Here is a 23,139-nt window from a genome sequence, read left to right on the forward strand (position 1 = left end):
ATTCATTCTTTAAAACCTTAATTATTCACTAAAAAAGAAAAAAATTGATTGTGAATAAAAATGATATATAAAACATGTTACATGAAAAAAGAGGTCAAAAATGACATTTATATGGAAAGAGATGGACAAAATAAGTATTTAGAACAGGTGAATAGTAATTTTTAGAGGCTGTCAGAATTTCTCCCCCTCTATATTTGAAGGTGTGAAAGCACCTCCAATTGATCTTTAAAACTCTAAATATATAAGGAGAGATGTCTGAACTAATTTCAACCATTCTCTTTTAAAGAAACCCACTCTATATCTTTGTTCACATATTTAAATATGAAGATTGGAAAAAATTTGAAGGGCCTCTCTAAATAGCTATTCACCTTTTTTTTCTTTTTTTAAATATCCTGTTTTTTTTCTTTCTTTTCGTTAATGTCATTTTTTCACATTTTTCTTTCCATGGAAACTGTTTTAAATATCATTTTTGTCCCCTTCCCCTTTTCAATTTGTTCAAGTGAATGAATAGTATTTTAAATGATGAATTGCATTTTAAGAAGGAACGATTGGAGTTCAAATTAGTTTGGAGGTGAACATCTTCAAATTTGAAGAAGATATCAATTTGGAGGAATTCAGAGACGTGGTATACGAAACTCGTGGTATACGAAACTCCAAATATTAGAGATACAGACCTTGGAACGTAGCTCCTACCGGTCTTCATTTTTTAAGTTACCCCCTTTATATCATATTCACACCTCCAAATAAAGAGGGGCAGAGAAGTTGTGAAGGGCCTCTAATTTATTTTTTCCCTTTTTTAAATACCATTTTTGTCCCCAACCAACTTCTTTGTTTCAAGTGAATGGCTAGTGTTTGGAGAGGACATCTATCTTCAAATTTGACGAAGAAGCCAATTTGATGGGAAATTTTGAAGATACGGGCTAGAGATGCTCAATTTTTTTGTTTTTTTAACTTTTTTGGTCACAAGCTGGAGAGGAGACAATGACCAAAGAAAAAACATGGGTATACTCGATAGGATGCTTTTAATTCGCACCCATTTTCCTCTAGGCAATCACCGACTCTTCCACGAATAAATCAATTGTCCATTCTCTTTATAACACAATCCCAAATAATCTTTGGATATATAAGAAGCCTTGAGAAAAAAGACATGCAATGACAGTTATTCGCAGAGTATTCAATGTCAATAACCTCACCCACTCCAATAGCTTGCTTTTCAATAGGATAATAATCTTCAACCCCAAAACAGCTTCATAACAATAGGGGAACCCCATAGGAAACAAAACTGAGGTAACAAGGCATATATGGAAAGCAAGGTTTCTTCCACAAATTGTAGCTCAGAAATGACACCACCTCCGCTAGCTTTAGAACCATGCAACTTGCCTTTGTCCTCCACCTTAAATATTGATCTTCCCAAACCTTCAGATGACCAAATCAAATAAGAAAAAGGAAAGAGGATGTTCTTGTCATGGATTCAGCTACTAAAACCCATTAACTAAAATGAGAAAAGATGCAGCCAACACATGTTTCAGTACCCAAGCCCATCCTTCCAAAAAGATGGTCTAGAAACCTCTAATTTGCAAACAATCCTTAGGTATCTCACCAGATCTTGAGTCAATGCATTCATTTACCTCTAATGATAACCTCTGCTCGCCAAAATCATTAAGGAGGGACTGCTCAAATTCTCAAGGCCAACGATTTGGCAAAAACGTATATATACATCCAACAAGCTGATACACATATAATCTAAAATATACTCCACCCCTTGTTTCATGGGAATGAAAACCACAAAGGTAATATCCAAGCAATGATCTAGATAAGTTTAATCCTAAAATTCATGCATTGCTTTCATAAAGTTGGGGCCAATAATGTTTCAGCATGCTTGATGAATGAAAAGGGAAAAATCATCCAAGCTCGGTGCTTTGTCTCCATAATGGTGGCAATGACCACCTCCTCCTCAAATGGTTTTTTCAACCGACTGGTTTGATCTTGGGAAAGGCTGCCGAACTGTAGTCCATCCAAATGTGGGCTATATGATTGTGATTCTGAATGGAGCCCCGAATCAAAATTTATTGCCGCTTGCCTAACGACCTCCATTTTCATTCATAATACCATATGTCCTGATGCTTGAAATGAAATTTCAGACAATGAAAATTTTTGGTGTTATTATCCCCGTCTTTCATCCATTGAACTCTTGATTTTTGCCTACAACTAATATTTTCAAGGTTGGTTAGTTTGTGGAATTCAAACTACAAGGCCACTCTCATGTTTTTGTTCTTCCAGGGGAAACTCTAATATTCCTTGCTATTGCTCAAAAGAAATTTCCTTGGACCCATAGCTCAATTGGTTGACTTATTGCAAAAGAATTTGGCCATCCACCTGGCCACAATTCCTCTTTATTCTAATGTTCATTTTCTTTTTTTCATTTGGGCCTCCAGCTTCTCAGACAAGACAAATTCAGCCTCATGTCTTGGACCCGTAGCTCGAATGGTTGACATATTACGTAATGGTTCAGGGCTCAAGTAAAGACTGCTCAACATTAAAAAAACCAATAACAGAAAGAAAAAGAAGAAAAAACCTATCCTAACCTCAAAATTCATATTGTTCCACCATACCCACCTTTGTTGATAAACTTAGGATGAAAGAGCAGCAAGTTCTCAAATCTAAAAGGTGTGGGTAATGTAGAGATAACCCCTATGTCCCTAATTTATTAGGTTAGATGTGAATAGTGTTCCTCTCAAGATACTAATATTAAGAATCTATCCAACCTGCATAAAGTGGGGTTATTCTGATTGTCCGTCCACGTGTACAATCCTCGCCTAAATGGTAATTCCATTAGGATAATCCTCTTAATGAAGAACTTCTAACATACTACTCATAACTTGACTACCACCTTTCGTATTGGATTGTGAAAATGAATGTCCGCATCCACAGTGTTTTATTTTTATTTTTTTGATAGCCTTTTTCATACTAGAATTATACATTAATGATCATAATGATTATACTTTTAGTAAATAAACATAATAAGATGTCTAACTAATCATTACATTGATCTTTATTCCCTCAATAATTTGACCTGTAATGAACTACCACGTTCCTTAATCTGGCCTTGTAGGAGCCTCTACACCTATACACTAACTTCATTGTGCATTGTATAGACAATTAGCTACTATGTTCATGCATCATTTATTTCTTACAAAAAATTATATTTTTAACTAATTAGAGTATGAAATAAATAAATGAACTTACTAACAAGCTTCTAATAAATTATATCATAGAAAAAGTTTTTTGCAAATTTTTTTTAATCCAAATGGATTAGTTATTTTTAACCATAAATTCAAGTAGGAAGCATTTTTTAATAAAAAATAGCAGAATTTGGATGAGTTTTCGAGTATCAAAAAGTTTGATTTCCCTAAATCGCAAATTTTGTTTACATAATATTAAGGAAATAATACAATTCATGTTTCGATTGAAATACAATTAAATTTTTGTAAAATGAATAGTTAGCATAACGAAAATTTTGCAGAAAAGAAATGTAAGTGCCTTTCAAAGCGTATTTAGGGAAAGAAATATTTAGTGAAGCATAAGGTTCACCGTTAACAACACACACCACTTTATAGACACCTAAACTGTCTCCTACCTTTTCTCCCCTGATAAAGATAAAAGGCCTTTAAAATCCTTCTACTTTTGCATTTTTCTAGTGTTGAAGACATAAGGTTGCAGCAATCTAATTAGCTAAAAAGAGGAGAGTGAATGCTGAAGAATGAACTCAAACAATCACATCCAAAGGATTTAATCTCCTCTTTAAAAACAAAAACAATCGGTTTTGTCAAAAGCTATCAACGTGTCAGACAAGATCTTTTTATAGGTAAAGAGTCAACGGTTAGCAAGGTGAAGGTGGGTTCAATGGGGTTTGAGCCTACGACATGGTAACAACACTCCACACGTCTTATCAAGGTAGCTAAGTTGGCATTTCAAAACAAGACCAATTCGCAAGAACTTCAAAATTAAGAATCGACAAGCAGAAGTACAGTGTTATTACAATAACTAATCCAAAAACTAGTAATTACTAGAGAAAAATACATATTCAAACTCATAATTCAGAGCAAAAGCCATTTAATTCTCCCGATCGCTTCAGTACAAATAAACACAACAAGATCACTGAAATCTGATAATAAAAACTCTAAAGGTAATTTAAACAACAATATGACCACAAATAAGATGTCTAACTAATCATTACATAGATCTTTATTCCCTCAATAATTTGACATTTAATGAGCTACCACCTTCCTTAATCTGGCCTTTTAGGAGCCTCTGCACCTATACGCTAACTTCATGTTAACACATTGTGCATTGTATAGACAATTAGGTGGCGTTTGGATACAACTTGTCAAGTACTTCTGCTCCTGCCAAGAGTTAGAAGCACTCTTAAGTGCGTTTGGTCAAAAAAGTTCCATGTGCTTCTACCTCCGCACAGGAGCAAAAGGCTCTCCAGCAGAAAAGTAACAAAAAGGTGCTCCTAAGATTTCTCTTGTGGGGAGCACTATTTATCGTAAGAAAATGGCTCCTAATGACCTTTGTGCCCCTCATATATTTATGAAATTCAACACATGCCCCTTCTTTAATTACACGAACTCATCATCTTCTCCATTAATCCCTCTCTTCTCTGATTTCCATTTCTAGATGCCGTGACTTCCATCATCGTGTTCTCCTTCTCCATCGCCAGAAATGTTATTTTTATTTTGAAATAAAATAGAAATCGATGAAGAACGATGACGAATTGGTCCTTCCATGAAACCCCCAAATGCATTCGATTGATATTCTACTAATAGAATATCAAACCCCCAAATGTGTTTTCCAACTCATGATCTCTATCGATCGTACAAATTAAAGATGTGTTCCATCGATCGATCTTTTACTAATAGAAGTTGGGTATTTTACACTCTTTGTTGTTGTTGTTGTGTTTTTTTTTTTTTCCCCTATTAAGCGATATGGATTGTTTGATCTTAATGTATCCAATTCATTTGATGCTAGTAATTCTTCAAAAAATTTAGATTATTACTTCCATGGCAATCAATTTCTTTCAAAATTTCCCTTTGAACTTCCAACTAATTTTGTTTGGACATTTCAGATTTGAATTAATTTGTTCAAATTTAGAAACAATAACTAATTTGTTCGCCTTTGATTTTACTCTATTCCATGGCAATCAATTCATTTGAAACAAGTAGTTGTTTCAAAATTTTCTGATTATTGCATCCATCGCAATTAATTTCTTTTATAATCTCATATGTGCAGAATGCATCTGCTATTTTCGTCTCTTTTGTCCTCCAAACTTGAAGGCCTCTGTATTATGGAAGTAGTAAAGGTTGGGTTTTGTTCTGATTAAAATTTGTAGCTAAAAATCTCTCACAATAAAATTCGAACACATAGGTCTGTTTTTTCAGTATTATTGGTAATTTTAGGAGTTTCAGTTAAGCTTGATAGGAAATGCCCTTCTCAAGAAAGATCTCTTCATTATATATGAAATTCTCTAAGTAACATGTTCAATATAAGGGTATTCTAGTCTTTTTCAAAAGTCAGAATAGTTTCCAAATGTAATTCCAGCACAAAAGTACTTCGTAGAGTTTTGTTCCCAAACACATATCTTGTTCCAAAGTACTTCTCTAACTCCTTCATAGAGTACTTCAACTCCAACTCTCTGGCAGAGTACTTCTGACTCCAGCATCCACACAGGTCCTTAGCTACTATGTTCATGCATCTTTTATTTCTTACAAAAAATTATATTTCTAACTAATTAGAGTATGAAATAAATAAACGAACTTACTAACAAGCTTCTAATACATTATATCATAGAAAAAGTGTTTTGCAAAAAAAATTTAATCCAAATGGATTAGTTATTTTTAACAATAAATTCGAGTAGGAAGCATTTTTTTAATAAAAAATAGCAGAATTTGGATGAGTTTTTAAGTATTGGAAAGTTTGATTTAGATAATATTCAAGCAACGATCTAGATAAGTTTATGGTATGTCTTCTCCAATTCATTTGTCCCATTCTTCAATATGAATACCTACAATACTAATTCCCATATTTTTTTGTAAGGAACTTTTTTTAAGTAGTACTAAGTTTATTTTTATTTTATTTTTTGAAAAACAACACAAAAGAAGGGATAATTAGATATCATCCCCAATACACTAAGATCCCCTGAAAGTGTCATCATTAATGAGCCTATCTAGTTTTGTAATGGCACTTTGAAGATTATGACTATAAAAAATATCCAAACTATCAAGAAGATCCTTGATTAACCTAGAGTATTAGCAAGCTACCAAGATTTGATCACCTTCAATATTTAATAGGTCCTCAAAATATGCAATATAAATATTCAAACCTTGTAAAAATGCTCAGGTATTCTTCTCATTGGAATTTTTACCTTAGACCCTGAATAAGCTATGAGGGTAAACCCCCACAGACCTTTTTTGAAAATGCCACTGATACCAACTTCTCTTGGATTACTAAGGAACCATGAAGATTAGTTAAATCACAATGGCCTTCAAATGAATCAACCTTGAAAAGTGTAAGAATCAGTCAGCCACCTAATGGACAATGTAGGATTTCTAAGAGAGCCCTAATGACATTGATTTTTAGATAATTTTGCATTCTAAAATGCAAGTTCCATGAAATAGCACTTTCATATTTGATCAAGCAACCACTAACCAACCATTCTTACTTAAAGAAATTGCATAAATAGAGGGTAGGCTCTTTGCGTGTGTGGATTCGATGGTCATTAGGCCTTTGGGGGTGGATGCACACATTTGGGACCTGGTAAGAACGGATCGTTCACGGTCAAATTCTTCCATTGCAATTTAGTGGGTTCACAGGAGTGCTCATTCCCAGTGGCCAATGTGTGGGGCCCGAAAGTTCCTTCTAAAGTTGCCTTCTTTGTTTGGGTGGCATCTTTGAGTAAAATTTTGACCTTGGACAATGTAATGAAGAGAGGGGTCACTTCCGTGAACTTTTGTGGGTTATGCAAGGTGAATGGGGAGTCCGTAGATCACATGTTCATTCATTGCAAGGTAGCTTACGAGATTTGGTATTATTTCCTAAGGCGTTACGGGGTGATGTGGTGCGCTCCAGGTTCTTTGCGGAAGTTAGTGGAAGAATGGTGTGCTATAGGGGCGGGATTCTCGGCATTTAAAAGAAAACTATGGAGCATTACTCCCTTCACTATTTGTTGGGGAATTTGGAGGGAAAGGAATTTTAAGACCTTCGAAGGAAAAGAATGCTCGGTCCAAAGTATTATTTTAAATATCTTAGGGACTATCTTCTTGTGGAGCAAGATTTTTATTGAGTCAAAGGGGGTCTTTTTTGAAGACTTCATTGCAAAATGGGATTGGGTGTGTAGCATCGAGTCGTAGCTTGTACTTGTGGTTTTTGGTGTTTCTCTTTGGTTTAGTTTTCCTTTTGCTCTTTTCTTGTTACTTTGTTTGGTACTTTGCTTCATGGGCTCCTCGACCATGCTTTTAATAAAGATCTTTGATTAATACAAAAAAAAAAAAAGGGAAACAAAACCCCGAAGATGGCTGTCTCCACATCATACATTATCCTGAAAGCTCAAATTTTCATCTATGATCAATGTAGTTAAGGGTGAAAGGCGAAAGGCGAGGCGATCACTTGAGTGAAGTAAGGTGCAATAAAATTAAAAATATCATATACATAAAAAATTACATAGTGAAACTACGTTAGGCTACTTTATAAATTTTATAAATATTACAATTACAACAAATATACAATTTATATTTATATACAAGCATTTAGTAGTTCAATCTCTATAAATAGGTTAGGCTAAACCACAATAAGCAAGTAAAAAAACAAACAATAAAATCAAGAATGAATAAAATATCATATAAATAAGGGACTATGAATAGGGCTGCAATTTGGGCGGGTTGGCGGGTAAACCCAAGCTCGACCCAAGTTGTAGAACCCTCCAACCAAGCTCAACCCATGATTGAGCTTCTAAAATCGGGTTGAGCTCGGGTTAGCCCGAGTTAGGTAACTTTAAACGGGTTGGGCTCTTCATCTTCAAAATTATGTATTATTGTACATAAACACATGTAGCAATAGATTTAAATATAAAGAAAAATAAATAAAAAGATATTTTTTTTCTTAGTTTTACAAATATATTTAGGAAGAGATAACTAAAAATAGATTAAAGATAAATAAAATATTTATATGTTAATATATAGCATTGGGTTGAGTTGGGTTGCACGAACCCTCAACCTGGGCTCAACCTGAATTGAGTTCAGGTTGAGATATCCTATCCCAGGATCAACTCATCTTCTACATAACTCAGCCCAGGCTTGCCCATCAATCAGGTTGAGCCCAGATTGAGTTCAGGTTTGCTTGCCCAAGTTGCAGCCCTAACTACGAACCATAAATTAAATTAAAATTTAAAACTTAAAAGTTTAAGACACAATCACAAAATCCCAATGAAATTAAAATTGTCATTGCAGTAGTTTAAGAAGCGGAGAATCAGAAATTCGTGTTTGAACTAATCCTGAATGATCCCTTCCTATGTTTTTCAGATACCAGCATTTGGGGCATACAAAATTTTTGGTCTCACAAAAGGATTTGTCTTCTGGTTCAGTGGTAATTGCTATTGCCCATTTTCTTATTATTGAGTCTATACTCTATAATATGTCTAGTAAGCCATACAATAATTTGTTGTGGCCATGATGCACATAATCATGTCGTTTTCCTGCTGTTTAGGGAGGCATAGAGGATGAAAAGAATCTATCCAAGCTACATAAAGTGGGGTTATTCTGGTTGTCTGTCCACGTGTACAATCCTCGCCTAAATGGTAGATCCATTAGGATAATCCTTTTAATGAAGAACTTCTAACATACTACTCATAACTTGACTACCACCTTTCGTATTGGATTGTGAAAATTAATGTCCACATCCACAGTGTTTTTTTTTTTTGATAGCCTTTTTCATACTAGAACTATACATTAAATGATCATAATGATGATACTTTTAGTACATAAACATAATAAGATGTCTAACTAATCATTACATTGATCTTTATTCCCTCAATAATTTGACATGTAATGAGCTACCACCTTCCTTAATCTGGCCTTTTAGGAGCCTCTGCACCTCTACGCTAACTTCATGTTAACACATTGTGCATTGTATAGACAATTAGCTACTATGTTCATGCATCTTTTATTTCTTACAAAAAATTATATTTTTAACAAATTAGAGTATGAAATAAATAAATGAACTTACTAACAAGCTTCTAATACATTATATCATCGAAAAAGTTTTTTGCAAATTTTTTTTTTATCCAAAAGGATTAGTTATTTTTAACCATAAATTCAAGTAGGAAGCATTTTTTTAATAAAAAATAGCAGAATTTGGATGAGTTTTCAAGTATTGGAAAGTTTGATTTCCCTAAATCGCATATTTTGTTTACATAATATCAAGGAAATAATACAATTCATGTTTCGATTGAAATACAATTAAATTTTGTAAAATGAATAGTTAGTTTAACGAAAAATTTGCAGAAAAGAAATGTAAGTGCCTTTCAAGTGTATTAGGGGAAAGAAATATTTAGTGAAGCATAATGTTCCCCATTAACAACACAAACCACCTAATAAACACCTAAACTGTCTCCTGCATTTTCTCCCTTGATAAAGATAAAAGACCTTTAAAATCCTTCTACTTTTGCATTTTTCTAGTGTTGAAGGCATAAAGTGGCAGCAATCCAATTAGCTAAAAAGAGTAGGAGAGTGGATGCTGAAGGCTGAACTCAAACAATCACATTCAAAGGATTTAATTTCCTCTTTAAAAACAAAAACAACCGCTTATGTCAAAAGCTATCAACGTGTCAGACAAGATCTTCTTTTTATAGGTAAAGAGTCGGCGGTTAGCAAAGTGAAGGTGGGTTCAAGGGGGTTTAAGCCTACAACATGGTAACAACACTCCACACGTCTTATCAAGTTAGCTAAGTTGGCACTTCAAAACAAGACCAATTCGCAAGAACTTCAAAATTAAGAATCGACAAGCAGATGTACAGTGTTATTACAATGACTAATCGAAAAACTAGTAATTGCTTGAGAAAAATACATATTCAAACTCATAATTTAGAGCAAAAGCCATTTAATTCTCAACAATCGCTTCAGTACAAATAAACACAACAAGATCACTTAAATCTGATAATAAAACTCTGAAGGTAATTTAAACAACAATATGACCACAAATAACAGATGGTCAACCATAATTTCTTATAAAAAAATGCTGAATTCAATAGTGAACAGACACATAACAATTCATGAGGGAAAAAAAACATTGAGAGATCACCTGCATTATTGCTTGACATTCTCCAAGTACCATTTGTAGGTATCAACAAGCCCATCCTTTAACGAGATCTTGGGAACCCATCCCAACGCTGCCAACTTCGAACTATCCATGAGCTTCCGCGGTGTCCCATCAGGCTTGGTCGAATCCCAAACAAGCTCTCCCCCAAACCCAACAACTTCCTTAACTAACTCCGCGAGTTCCTTAATTGTAACCTCCTTCCCACTCCCCACATTAACATGCCCTAACCCACTATACTTATCCATCAAAAAAACCACCGCATCAGCAAGATCATCAACATGGAGAAACTCCCGAAGTGGCGAACCACTACCCCACACGACAACCTCCTTCGCATTTGACACCTTCGCCTCGTGAAACCTTCGCATCAATGCCGGTAACACGTGTGAATTCTCCGGATGAAAGTTATCATTCGGACCGTATAAATTCGTGGGCATCCCTGAAATTGCATCCCAATTGAATTGCAATCGATACGCTTGGCACATTTTGATTCCAGCGATCTTCGCCACAGCGTACCATTCGTTGGTGGGTTCTAAGGGTCCAGTAAGGAGAGCATCTTCGGTGATCGGCTGTGGTGCCATTTTAGGGTAAATGCAGGAGGAACCAAGGAAGAGAAGCTTCTTGACGCCATTGATGTAAGATGAGTTAATGACATTTGTTTGGATTTGGAGATTAACGGAGATGAAATCTGCTGGATAGGTGCTGTTGGCATGGATTCCACCAACCTTAGCTGCAGCTAAGATCACATATTGGGGTTTTTCTTGAGCGAAGAAGGATTCGACTTCGGATTGTCTGGTGAGATCGAGTTCGTTGTGAGATCGAAGGATGAGATTGGTGAATCCGATTTGGTGAAGTTTTCGGGTTATTGCAGATCCAACGAGGCCTCGATGACCTGCAACGAAGATCTTCGCCGATTTTTCCTCCATAAATGAATCCATTGCAGAGACAGCGAGGAGTCGAAATCGGAATCGGAATCGGAGTCGGAATCGATTGACTTCTTTTGTAGAGCCAAGAAGTAATGGTGCTCTCCATATGAATGACATGGAGAGGGCATTTTCGTCATTTCAGCAACCAATTCCTTGGAGGGCATTTGCGACAATTGCTGTGGTTTTTTATTTATTTCGTGCAAACCGAAATTAATTTCGTAAATGGGTACTTATATATGCCAGTTCACTTTCACTAAGGACGACTTAATCGATCAAGGAACGAACTCCTTTCTCGAGCAAGGAAAGGACGAGCGACTGAATCGAGAAATTCAAGTCTTAATCCCTCGAGCAAGTCCGACTTAATCAATCGAGCAGGTCTCGAGCGAGGTGATTTAACCACAGGAGTCAAAGTTAGGAAACGAGAGCGTAACGAAGGACCGATCGGGGAGAGGTTTGGAGACCTCATATTGCACTTCTTAACGTGAAAGTGGATAGGAATAATGGGTACTTTTTAATCGTATCTCGATGAAAAGCATATATGATTCTCATACACTTTCACATCAAGAAATACGATATGAGGTTCCAAGTCAATATCACTTCGATGTTACTTTTACTTATATTAATGAGAGACGGTGGAGTAGAAGCGGTGTTGTCACATATGCTTAATGCAATGAAGGTCATTTCGTTAAAATCCAACAAAATTGCAATCCATTGCCCATTACTTAATTTTTAAAATTATAAAATATCCTTCATTATGTAACGTTACTATGATAAAGTAGGTCACTAATGAGGCCAATCGTCCTAAACAAGACAGGTGTGCATGAACACTCGCCAAATGTCTTGACGCTTGTCAGATTATCATGACTCTTTATTTTTTGATATTGCACTACATTTCCACACTGCCACACCTTCAGGATGAGCTTAGTCCCCACTGTCATACATCTTGATCTCGAGAAAAATTTTCAATTTGCATTAAAGTAAGTTGAAATCACCCGATTTCAAACAAACAATTAGAAAGAGCAAACCTACATAACTAGTTTTACCACTAAACCAATTTTACAATTAGAATTGAAAAGTTCACAGCAAGAAAATTTAACTGCATATTTTCTTGAGATTTGCATCATGAAATTTGGAGCATCTTGTTAGGTCAAGCTCAAGCCAATTACGAATGTTCAAACAAGACCCAATCACTATCCAAAGATGAATCCTGACCTGGATTAACCTGGTCTCGTCAGATAGATCCAGATCCGAGTCATGGACATGAAAACTTGCATGTAAAATTCCATTTCTTATGAGATTCTTAATCTATATAGGTTACATGCATCTAGACCTAGGTTACTTAATTCGACGGCAAGGTACCGAACTATGAACTGGTTTGAACCGAATTAATTTGCTCTCAATTCGTGAAATGTAGCGAATTGCTTTTCTCTATGAATAATGTTGAAGTGACCTCCAGATTGCACCTCACATCACAAACCCTGGCGTGAAAGCATGGTTTCAAAACTCGTCCAAGACTGAGACGTATCGCCCGAGTCGTCTTGATATCACCTAGCAACAACGACTCTTTTCTTGTTCTTTTTTACATGCCCCTCCCTCCACATGTTAATAATGTTTGAGACATCCCCAAACAACATGTCCATTTGACCTTGGTCTTTATTAATAGATTGATAAAAAATGACCAAATACCCTAATCTTCAACCTCTTTCTCATCTTACACATCACTTCAACTTTCTAATGCCCTCACCTGTCTACCCGTAGGAACCTGATTCATTCTCGAGTAGTGAAGCACGATTTGAATCGAGGGAACCCACGAATCAGGTTAAATGGATCTCGACTCTTCTCTGATTAGGTTAAAAACAAAAAACATTGGGGAACTATTTATTGTGATGGGAAGGAACAGTGTGGCATTGTCGATCCAGCTACATGGGGGTATATGGGGAAGTGTTTCCATGGGTATATTGGGGAACTATTTATTGTACATAGGAAAAGTCCCCAATCATCTTTTTTGGGTAATCTAAGTTTGAATAGTGGGGACCTTTTATCTTGTATATATAATTCGAAATTATATATTCATATCTTTTATTTAATAATAACCGGTGCATGGCATTTGTGTTTGTATATGAATAACAAACAATTGGTAATTAAAAAAAAAAATTAACTTAAGAGAATACTCTAGAAACTACTAATAAATTAAAATTCTTTACGCTTAATTTAAGAGTATCTTTAAATTTAAATACAATCATTAACTAGTGAAGGTGAGTTTTGAAGGCAGGACTCATTAACCAACTTACTTTTTCTTTTTTCTTTTTTCTTTTCTTTTTTTTTTTCCTTTTTTTTTTTTTTTTTTTGTGGGGGGGGGGGGGGGGGGGGTGCAAGTTAATTCGGTTCAAATCGAAAATCGAACTAAACCTTGAGATTTGGATTGGTTTGATTCGATTTAAATTAATAATGGTTCGATTTCGGATTGAAAAAATGGAGAATCAATGGATTCAGCTCGGTTCTCGGTTCAGACTTTATATATAATCGAATCAAATTGAAAACTGAACCCATATAAGATTTTTTTTTAAACCCTAAACATCACTCGTTCTTTCCCTCTACTCTCACTATCGCTCTCATCTCTTACAGTCAACCTGCGACTGTGGACTCAAATCTGACGATCGACGTTCGACAGTCCTCTCTCTCTCTCGCAGTTGTGTGCGACTGTGCGGCATGTTACAACTCACCTACCACTGCAACCTCAAATCTAGCGACCGACGGTCAGCGATCATCTCTCTCTCTCTCTCTTGCAATTGTTTGCAACTATACGGGCATGCGACTGCGACTATGGCTGTGGACTACCTCAACTCCGCCAGCCAACGGTTCATCTCTCTCTCTCTCTCTCGTCTTTTGCATCGACAGTAAGATGGCCTGTAGAATGACCTGTAAGATGGTAGGTAGCATGACCTGTAGAATGACAATAGAAGATTTATTTTAAAATGATTTTTTTTTTTTAATTATTGATGACATGTTTTTGGCAACCCATGGAACCGACCTGAACCAAACGGAATGAAGGTTAGTTCGGTTCTACATCAATTCGATTCGATTCTGATTTCAATATAATGGAATCGACCTTGATCAGTTCGATTCTAATTTTGCTCGAAACCGAATCAACCTGAACCAAGTTGCACCCCTAGTACCTAGCACCTTCCAACACATGCGGAGAGATGTTTGTTGCTGTGTAGGATTTGCCCCAGTGTTTTAATACTCAAAACTTGGCTCAATCAAATTCAACTCAATGGATTGAATTTTGAGTTAACTCAATACTAAAATCATTTGAACCAACTCATTTAGTTAACTAGGGAACGTAACTCTTGATATTCACCAAGTCAGATTAGACTAGCTCCGATTTTTATTATAAAAAATAAATATATGACTCTTAATCTTTACTAAATAAAGTATATATTTAATCAACTTACCCAAGCCAAAATAGATCCGACGGAATTTTAAAGAATAGGTGCGAGTGTATGACCAAGAACAGTAGCAGCCCATTGTGAACACCATTTTTTAACTTAATATAATTGAACCTTATTATTAGAGAAAGAAAAGAAAACCCACCAAAGATCCTTAAGGAATCTTCTTTCAAACACATGAAGCTTCACCAAAATAAGAAGAAGAATGCTCAAGTGACCTCAAAGATTCACCTCATTTCACACTTTCCTGATGTGGAGGTATGTACAAACATCAAGATACGAGTGAAAAGCATCTCTGGTTGGTTCTGTGCGTGCACACCTCCACGTCAGGAAAGTGGGAAATGAGGTCAATCCAGCACGACTCAAATAATGCTAACATGTAAAGACGACTCTTTTGAAGTGTGGATAACAAAGTTTGTCATTAACCAACTCTTTTGCAGTGGTATTAAACATTTTTTTCCACCTGAGAGATTAGAGGGTAAACTTGTTCTCACAATAACCTGGTTTTCGCGAGCCTTTCATTTCATTTTGGGAGTTTGATGAAAAGCCTTAATAAATTAGCTTCATGAATTACTTGCTTCTTGTCTTAATAAATTTGCCTCTTGATGCCTTCTTCTCCATCTTTTCCCTTTTCTTTCGACTCTTTTCATCCTCCATGCCTCCCTAAAACATCATGAAAACAACATGAGTATGTGCATCATGGCCACAACAAATTATTGTATAGCCATACTAGACATATTATAGAGTATAGACTCAATAATAAGAAAATGGGCAATAGAGATTACCTCTGAACCAGAAGACATAAATCCTTTTGTGAGACCAAAAATTTTGTATGCCCCAAATGCTGGTATCTGAAAAACAAAGGAAGGGATCATTCAGGATAAGTTCAAACACAAACTTCTGATTCTCGGCTTCTTAAACTACTACAATTACAATAGTATTTAACATGTGCAGATGTTTAGTGTCAAAAAATCAGGAAACTATTGTCCAATTGGGTATGTATCAGCACTCTGCACAAACCATAATTATAAGTATTTTGATACCTTGTTTGTACTATTCATAAGTAATGTAACCATAGGTTGGCCCATAGGCATGGTCTTAGCGACACATAACAATTAATAATAGACCAAAGCGTAGTGGTTCACATGGCGCAAATGGGAAGATATTCCATCCAAAAAAAATAGCATAATCCAATGATTTAAACCAAAGTTGTGGGAATAGATCGTCAGGAAAAAAATGTTAATAGATTGTGCATTTTGATCATCCAACCGGTTTATTTCCTTGGGCCTCTGAACATGGATGCACTGAATATGGGGTACAAACCCAAATGTCTTTGGTGGGTATCAGTGTTCAAGTTGATGGATTAATCCCAAATCTCAGTAGTTTGTTGAACTGATCTTGAGGTGTCAAGAATAAAATTTCCCAACCCACAGAATAATTCCTTACTTCTTTTTTTGGTGGGTAAGCTGGACTCGTATCCACGCCTTCAAAGTTGCATTGCAATATGTCAACCACCTGAGCTATGGCTCCATACCCCACAGCATTTATTACAAATAACCATTTTCTAAACTTGTTCTCTTTTCTTTTTGTTGACTTGCGTGTACACAACATATATGTATGGAACTATATGTTGCGTGTACGCAACATATAGGGTGACATAATGTGCTTGATATTGACCACCACAAAATAGGTGCAGAGATCTTACCACTATAAGGTGAACAGTGTTTCAAATCATTTTACCATCAAACTTAGGTGCAGATATCTTACCACTAAATAGGTGTACCAAAATTTGCCGGAGACAATGGACATCAGTTGCACAAAGCTCGTAATGTAGATTACATCATGTAAGTAACTGCAACATATCAACAACTGTCAAATGAGATTTTATACTAAGTTTGTTATATATACATACAAAAGGAAAATGACAGCATTGTATAGCTTTCAACTCAATCTCCCAACTGATTAAAATTGATATTAATTTTGACATATGGCATTCCAAAGAAAGACAACATATTACCGAAGATCAGAAACTTCAGACCTAGGACTAAAACATAGATCGATATAAAAATTAAAGTTAGGACTTAGAACGTGAGTATCCCAACACCCTACCTGAATATGTGCCATGTGTACAGAACTAGGAAGATAGCTTCCCACTCATTCTCCCTACAGCCTACAGAGTAGGATTGCTTTTCTTTTTCATATATTGCATGCCAGAGGAAGATGAAATAAGAAATCTGGGGACAACGAAGTATCAAAGGAAATCACTTAGTTGCTTTAATAAATGCCTAGATACCTACCACTGACAAGGATCTAGGCACTCTTATGGAAATGGCTATAAAAATTCAGAGAAGGAAGGTGCATTTGGAGGAGGGGTAATAGTGGGAAAGAAACGACATCCATGGTCATTGTTGGAACACTTTAATCCAGCTATCATCCATGGTTCTAGCATTTGGAAGGGAATATTGAGGGTTTTTGACCTTTTACAGAGGTGTTAGGTCTGCTTGGTATGAGGTAACCAAGTAGAAAAAACCTATGCATTTCCGCGATTTTACTAACATTTTCGGCGCTACCAAGCAGGGCCTTAGTGTCACAGACAATGTTATCAAGGCGTGTGCCTCAGTGCGCCTCAAGGCGAAGCGCAGCAGCAACGCCTTAGTATAGGAAAGGCAGGGCAAGTTTTTCAAGGCAGAGGGAGGCACACGCCTGAGCTGCACCTCAGGCAAGGCGCATGAGGCATACGCCTCACTTACACATCAAATAAAACATGATTTTTTTTTTTTTTTTTTTGGTAAATCTCTTTTGATTGGTTGATGTAACCTATTAAGTTACATCATGATAAACCACACACACACACACATGGTTGATGTTTTTGAATTTTGAAATTTATCTTTTGTTTATCATATTCTTGGTATAAGGATATTAAATGGGATTCTGTGATTGAGTCTTAAACTTTTAAGTTTTAAATTTTAATTTAATTTATGATTCATAGTTAGGGCTGCAACTTGGGCAAGCAAACCTGAACTCAACCCGGGCTCAACTTGACAGATGGGCGAGCCTGGGCTGAGTTATGTAGAAGATGAGCCGAGCCTAGGATAGGATATCTCAACCCGAACTCAATAAAGGTTGAGCTCAGGTCGAGGGTTCACGCAACCCAACTCAACCCAATGTTATATATTAACATATAAATATTTTATTTATCTTTAAACTATTTTTTAGTTCTCTTCCTAAATATATTTGTAAAACTAAGAAAAAAAATATCTTTTTGTTTATTTTTATTTTTATTTCTAGTGCTACATATGTTTATGTACAATAGTACATAATTTAGAAGATGAAGAACCCAACCTGTTTAAAGTTACCTGACTAGGGCTAACCCAAGCTCAACCTAATTTTAGAAGCTCAATCATGGGTTGAGCTCGGGTTAATGACCTCAAGCTTGATGGTCGAGTTGAGTTGAGCTCAATTGGAAACTTGGGTTGAGCTTGGGTTTACCCTCCAACTCGCCCAAATTGCAGCCCTATTCGTAGTACCTTATTTTTATGATATTTTATTCATTCTTAATTTTATTGTTAGTTTTTTTACTTGCTTATTGTGGTTTAGCATAACCTATTTATAGAGATTGAAATACTAAATACTTGTATATAAATATAAATTTTATATTTGTTGTAATTGTAATATTTATAAATTTTATAGAGTAGCCTAACCTAGTTTGACTATTTAATTTTTTATTTATATGATCTTTTTAATTTTATTGCACCTTACTTCACTCAAGTGAGCGCCTCGCCTTTCGCCTTTCACCCTTAACTACATTGATCGCAAATGAAAATTAGAGCTTTCAGGATATTGAATGATGTGGAGACAGCCATCTTCGGGTTTTTGTTTCCAATTATTTATGCAATTTCATTAAGTAAGAATGGTTGGTTAGTGGTTGTTTGATCAAATATGAAAGTGCTATTTCATGGAACTTGCATTTTAGAATGCAAAATTATCTAAAAATCAATGTCATTAGGGCTCTCTTAGAAATCCTACATTGTCCATTAGGTGGCTGACTGATTCTTACACTTTTCACGGTTGATTCATTTGAAGACCATTGTGATTTAACTAATCTTCATGGTTCCTCAGTAATCCAAGAAAGGTTGGTATCAGTGGCATTTTCAAAAAAAGCCTGTGGGGTTTACCCTCATAGCTTATTCAGGGTCTTAAGTAAAAATCCCAATGAGAAGAATGCCTGAGCGCTTTTAATAAGGTTTGAATATTTATGTTGCATATTTTGAGGACCAATTAAGTATTGAAGGTGATTCATAAGATGCATTAGCATGGAAGAAGGTCAAATCTTGTTAGCTTGCTAATACTCTAGGTTAATCAAGGATCTTCTTGATAGTTTGGATATTTTGTATAGTCATAATCTTCAAAGTGCCATTGCAAAACTAGATAGTCTCACTAATGAAGACACTTTCAGGGGATCTTAGTGTATTGGGGATGATATCTAATTCCCTCTTTTGTGTTGTTTTTCAAAAAATAAAAACAAGAACTTACAAAAAAAAATATGGGAATTAGTGTTGTAGGTATTCATATTGAAGAATGGGACAAATGAATTGGAGAAAAACACATACCCACAAACACCACCAGTGCTCATATCGAAACCGCCATCAAGAAGCTCTCCATCATCAGCATAACTTGGGTTTGCCATTTTGGCTAGTTGTTGATAGGGAATAGCATAGGCCACTGATGTCACAAAGAGGCCAACCCAATGCTTCCAGGTGAAGGTAGAATGGAAAATAAGCATCCTCACCAAGACATATATGACCTGCATGGACCAAAGAATTATAAAATCAAATCTTGTAAGTCTTGACACTCTATCAATAACTCAAGAAGATCTCCGAGGCCATGAACTATTTTGTGGGTCCCATCTGGGGAATCACCAAGGCCATAAACCAATGGGATCAAACGATTAATAACAATCCGAACCATAGTTCTTCATTTTGACCACCATACGTTCTATGTACAAAAGAACAACAATCATCAAATTGAGTCAATTTTTGGCAGATGAAGTCTCATAGAGAGAGTCATCCAATGGTAGATCTGGTTCCCAATATGTGCTCCACATCTAAAGTTGTGCTGCTTAAAGAGAGTATCTACAGTTGATAAGAAACAGACAATATAGGGAAAAATTGTGAATCTTTTTGTTTTATGTATAGAAGCTACTCCAGTCCTCCTTCACTCCCTTATTCAGTTGAAGGTTTTTATTTATAACAACAGAAAAGTAATGTTATGGTGATTTTTCAACCGAACTTTTTCAATAGGTTAAAAGATTTAGAAAAATGTTCAAACTAAAAAATATCCCAGAAGTAGTATATCTATCCAATGAACCTGAAGACAGATGGTATTTATATTTGATAATTATCATGTCCATGTTTTCAAAAAGTAGAATTAGCTCAAGAGACACAACCATTGCTAGCAATTCAACAAGAGAATAATACATATTAAAGTTTAAGTATAATTCAGTTCCTACATTCAAAAGAAAAAAAATGAAAAAATGACACCATAAATTCATGATTGTTGAGCAATGACCCAGGAAACTTCTCAATCAGAGGGAGAAAGGGGCTCAAGAAAAATGTACGTTGGTTTTTTTTTTTTTGTTTCTTTCTTTCTTTCTGCATACCTCATTTGTTGACCATACTAAATAGAAATATGCAAAAATATGCAAAAATAGATGGTTGGATTTAAAATAAGTGTATTTTAACAAATCATTGAATATGTGGGATCACGCTTAATTTGTTCCCCATTTTCACAAGCCAATTCAATAATAAACACAAAAGAGAAACATGGTTTGTAGGCAATACAAACTATTAAACATATCATGCTCTTTCGCCTAGTATCAGCTAAAAAAGTGCTCAAAACATAGTTAGAAATTATAAAATAACTATACTACTATAGAACTCTATTCATTGTCTTTTAGTAAGAAAGTTGGGGTGCAAGTTGAAGGAATCAAAAGATAGGAGACCAAAAAGCGCATGTATTGAGGTACTGAGCGTAGATACGAACACATTTGAATTAACACAAAACTTGCCTTTAGATTAAAAAAAAAATGAATGGAGAAACCGGATTCGTTCACCCAACACCAAATTTTTGGGATGAGTATTCATGATGATGATACATATTTACATAGAGTAGGAGTGATTTCCTCAGCCTCATTGAGGATATCTTAAGTCGACTACTCTATTCTTAGTCAGTAGATTTTTAAGAGTACTGTGGTGAACAATTCACAATTTAGAAAACAAACAAGGATGAGCTAGATCGGTCTTGTCCTTTGTTGATTGACAATGTTGAGTTCTTGACATGACCAATTTTTTTATTTTTTTTAATAATAATAATTAATTCAAGAATAACAGCGCCAGTTTGCCAAACTGGTTAAAGTATGTGAGTGTCAATACCACGATCGGTTTTGTCCTTAGTTGATTTTATTTCCTATAAAAATAAAAATAAAAAATTAATTCTAGAATCAGTGACATTAACATAAACATATATTTCCCCATGTGAAATGCAACATTTTTTTTAATCATATTGTTCATTTCTCCTTCACACACTTCTGCATTTGAAAAAAAAAATTTAATAGAGAGGAGAAAGGAAATTAGATTTAGAATAGGTGGAGTAACACAGAATGAACTTGAAAGAGTAATAATAATAAAAATAAAATATTTCTTGACAAAACCTCAAAGATCTAGTTGGGGACATCAAGAAATCCAGGTAATTGGGCACAATTTTGGATGGGTATGGGGTACCACCTAAGAGATCTTCGAGAAAAATCTAAGAAAATTGCCCAATTATGGCCTAAAAATCGAAACTGAATCAGGTCAAGTTGTAAAAACTCAATTGAAACAATAATAACAGCCAAAAATCAAAAGCAAAGCAAATCGATGATTCAAACAAAAAATTGAGACTAAAAGATAAGTTGGGATGATTAGGGTTTAATTCAATTGAAACAATAATAACAACCAAAAATCACAAGCAAAGCAAATCGATGATTCAAACAAAAAAAATTGAGACTAAAAGAGAAATTGGGATGATTAGGGTTTAATTACGTTGCAGGCGATGATGATGCGTAGGATTTTGGCCATGTGTCGACTATTCTCCTCTTTTCGCTTCTTCGCTCCTTGGTTCGCCATCTCCTCTCTAACTTTGAAAGAGAAAACGAACTACGAGTTTATGACCTTTTGTTATTTTAAAAGAACAAAATTAAATTTTAAACAATTATATTAATAAATATTTTGAGGTTCAGACGCTGAAACTGTGGCTTCAAAACGATGTAAGTAAATATTACTTCTTTTTATCTTCTAAATATTACGGAAATAATTTAAAAATATATTTGTAAAATATTAAATATTAATATCCTCTATGTCTTTTCTCTTAAACGAGCGTTTTTTATATGATAATATTTTTAAAAATTAATTTTTTTTATTTTAAAATATAAATATAAATTAATTCAAAGTAGGATTCTATTCTATAAATTATTTTTAATTTTAAAATAAAATTAATGTAAGGTCTATCCTACGTTTTTTATTTTATTTTAAAATAAATAGAAATTAACTTCAAATAGGATCCGATCTCACGTTTTTCTTTGAAAAATAAAAAGTACGTCTATATTAAAAAAAATCATCTATCTTCTTCAGAAAAAGTAAGTTAATTTTCTTACTTTAAAAAAAATAGAAATTAATTATAAAAAAAATTAAACATATATTCGTTAGATATCAACTTTTACCAAATTTTTCATGGATTTAAGAAAAACCAAGAGTTCATATATGAATTGATTTTTATTGGATATTCGAAAGAGTAATTGAATTTGATGTTAGAATTGAAGCATATCATTAATGATGATTGATGTAATTTCTCTTTCACTAAATTTTGTTTGAAATTTTATTTTCTAAATATAGACACTAGAAGTTGGAAAAAGAAAATTAACTATTTAAATTGTTTTATTATTTAACTATTTATTTTATTATTATTTCTACAAAATGATGAAATTTCAGAAGAAGAAAGTCCCAAAGATTCTTAATGACAAATATTAATAATGTAATGGAATCTAAAAAGGCCTCTAAGCAGGGTATAGTGTAGACAACAGATCGAGCCTGTATTTGAGTTTGCCATTTCATTGAGTTAAGGTGCATTGAGAAAAAAGATTTTAATAACCCCTTGTTAAGAATTAGGATACCCCCCACCATTTTTGGTAAGTGCACCAATCACCTTAATATATGTATAATCTTCTTGTTCATTGCTTGCGTGTAAAAGGCGAAGTGAGCAACTCACATTACATTTTTTTTTTTTTTTTTTATCGTTGTAACATCCCTACAGCTTCTAAGATTACGATTTTAGAAGATTACATCAATGAAGGTACTAATTTT

General features: G+C 34.7%; 2 protein-coding genes across 3 annotated transcripts; both read right to left on the minus strand.

The window, feature by feature from the left end:
- Nucleotides 1-1,085: 1,085 nt before the first annotated feature.
- Nucleotides 1,086-11,378, minus strand: LOC147397415 (putative GDP-L-fucose synthase 2). Of its 2 annotated transcripts, none has more exons than XM_086449080.1 (2): nt 10,354-11,378; nt 1,086-1,416 (listed from the first exon to the last, which is right to left on the minus strand). In XM_086449080.1, exon 1 carries the CDS (start codon nt 11,304-11,306, stop codon nt 10,359-10,361), a length of 948 nt encoding a protein of 315 aa, XP_086305206.1. In that variant the 5' UTR covers nt 11,307-11,378; the 3' UTR covers nt 1,086-1,416; nt 10,354-10,358. The 2 variants fall into 2 exon arrangements, with proteins under 2 accessions (XP_086305206.1, XP_086305207.1); XM_086449081.1 differs by lacking the exon at nt 1,086-1,416 and adding an exon at nt 4,384-4,403.
- Nucleotides 11,379-15,116: 3,738 nt separating this feature from the next.
- On the minus strand, nt 15,117-21,978 carry LOC147397416 (uncharacterized). Its single transcript, XM_086449082.1, has 5 exons — nt 21,823-21,978; nt 19,354-19,547; nt 16,511-16,595; nt 15,529-15,594; nt 15,117-15,406 (listed from the first exon to the last, which is right to left on the minus strand). The coding sequence occupies exons 1-5, from the start codon at nt 21,904-21,906 to the stop codon at nt 15,314-15,316; spliced, it is 522 nt and encodes a 173-aa protein (XP_086305208.1). The 5' UTR covers nt 21,907-21,978; the 3' UTR covers nt 15,117-15,313.
- Between the last annotated feature and the right edge of the window lie 1,161 nt (nt 21,979-23,139).

Source organism: Akebia trifoliata, chromosome 8, assembly GCF_017979445.1.
Source record: "Akebia trifoliata isolate Shusen 1 chromosome 8, ASM1797944v1, whole genome shotgun sequence".
NCBI lineage: Eukaryota > Viridiplantae > Streptophyta > Magnoliopsida > Ranunculales > Lardizabalaceae > Akebia > Akebia trifoliata.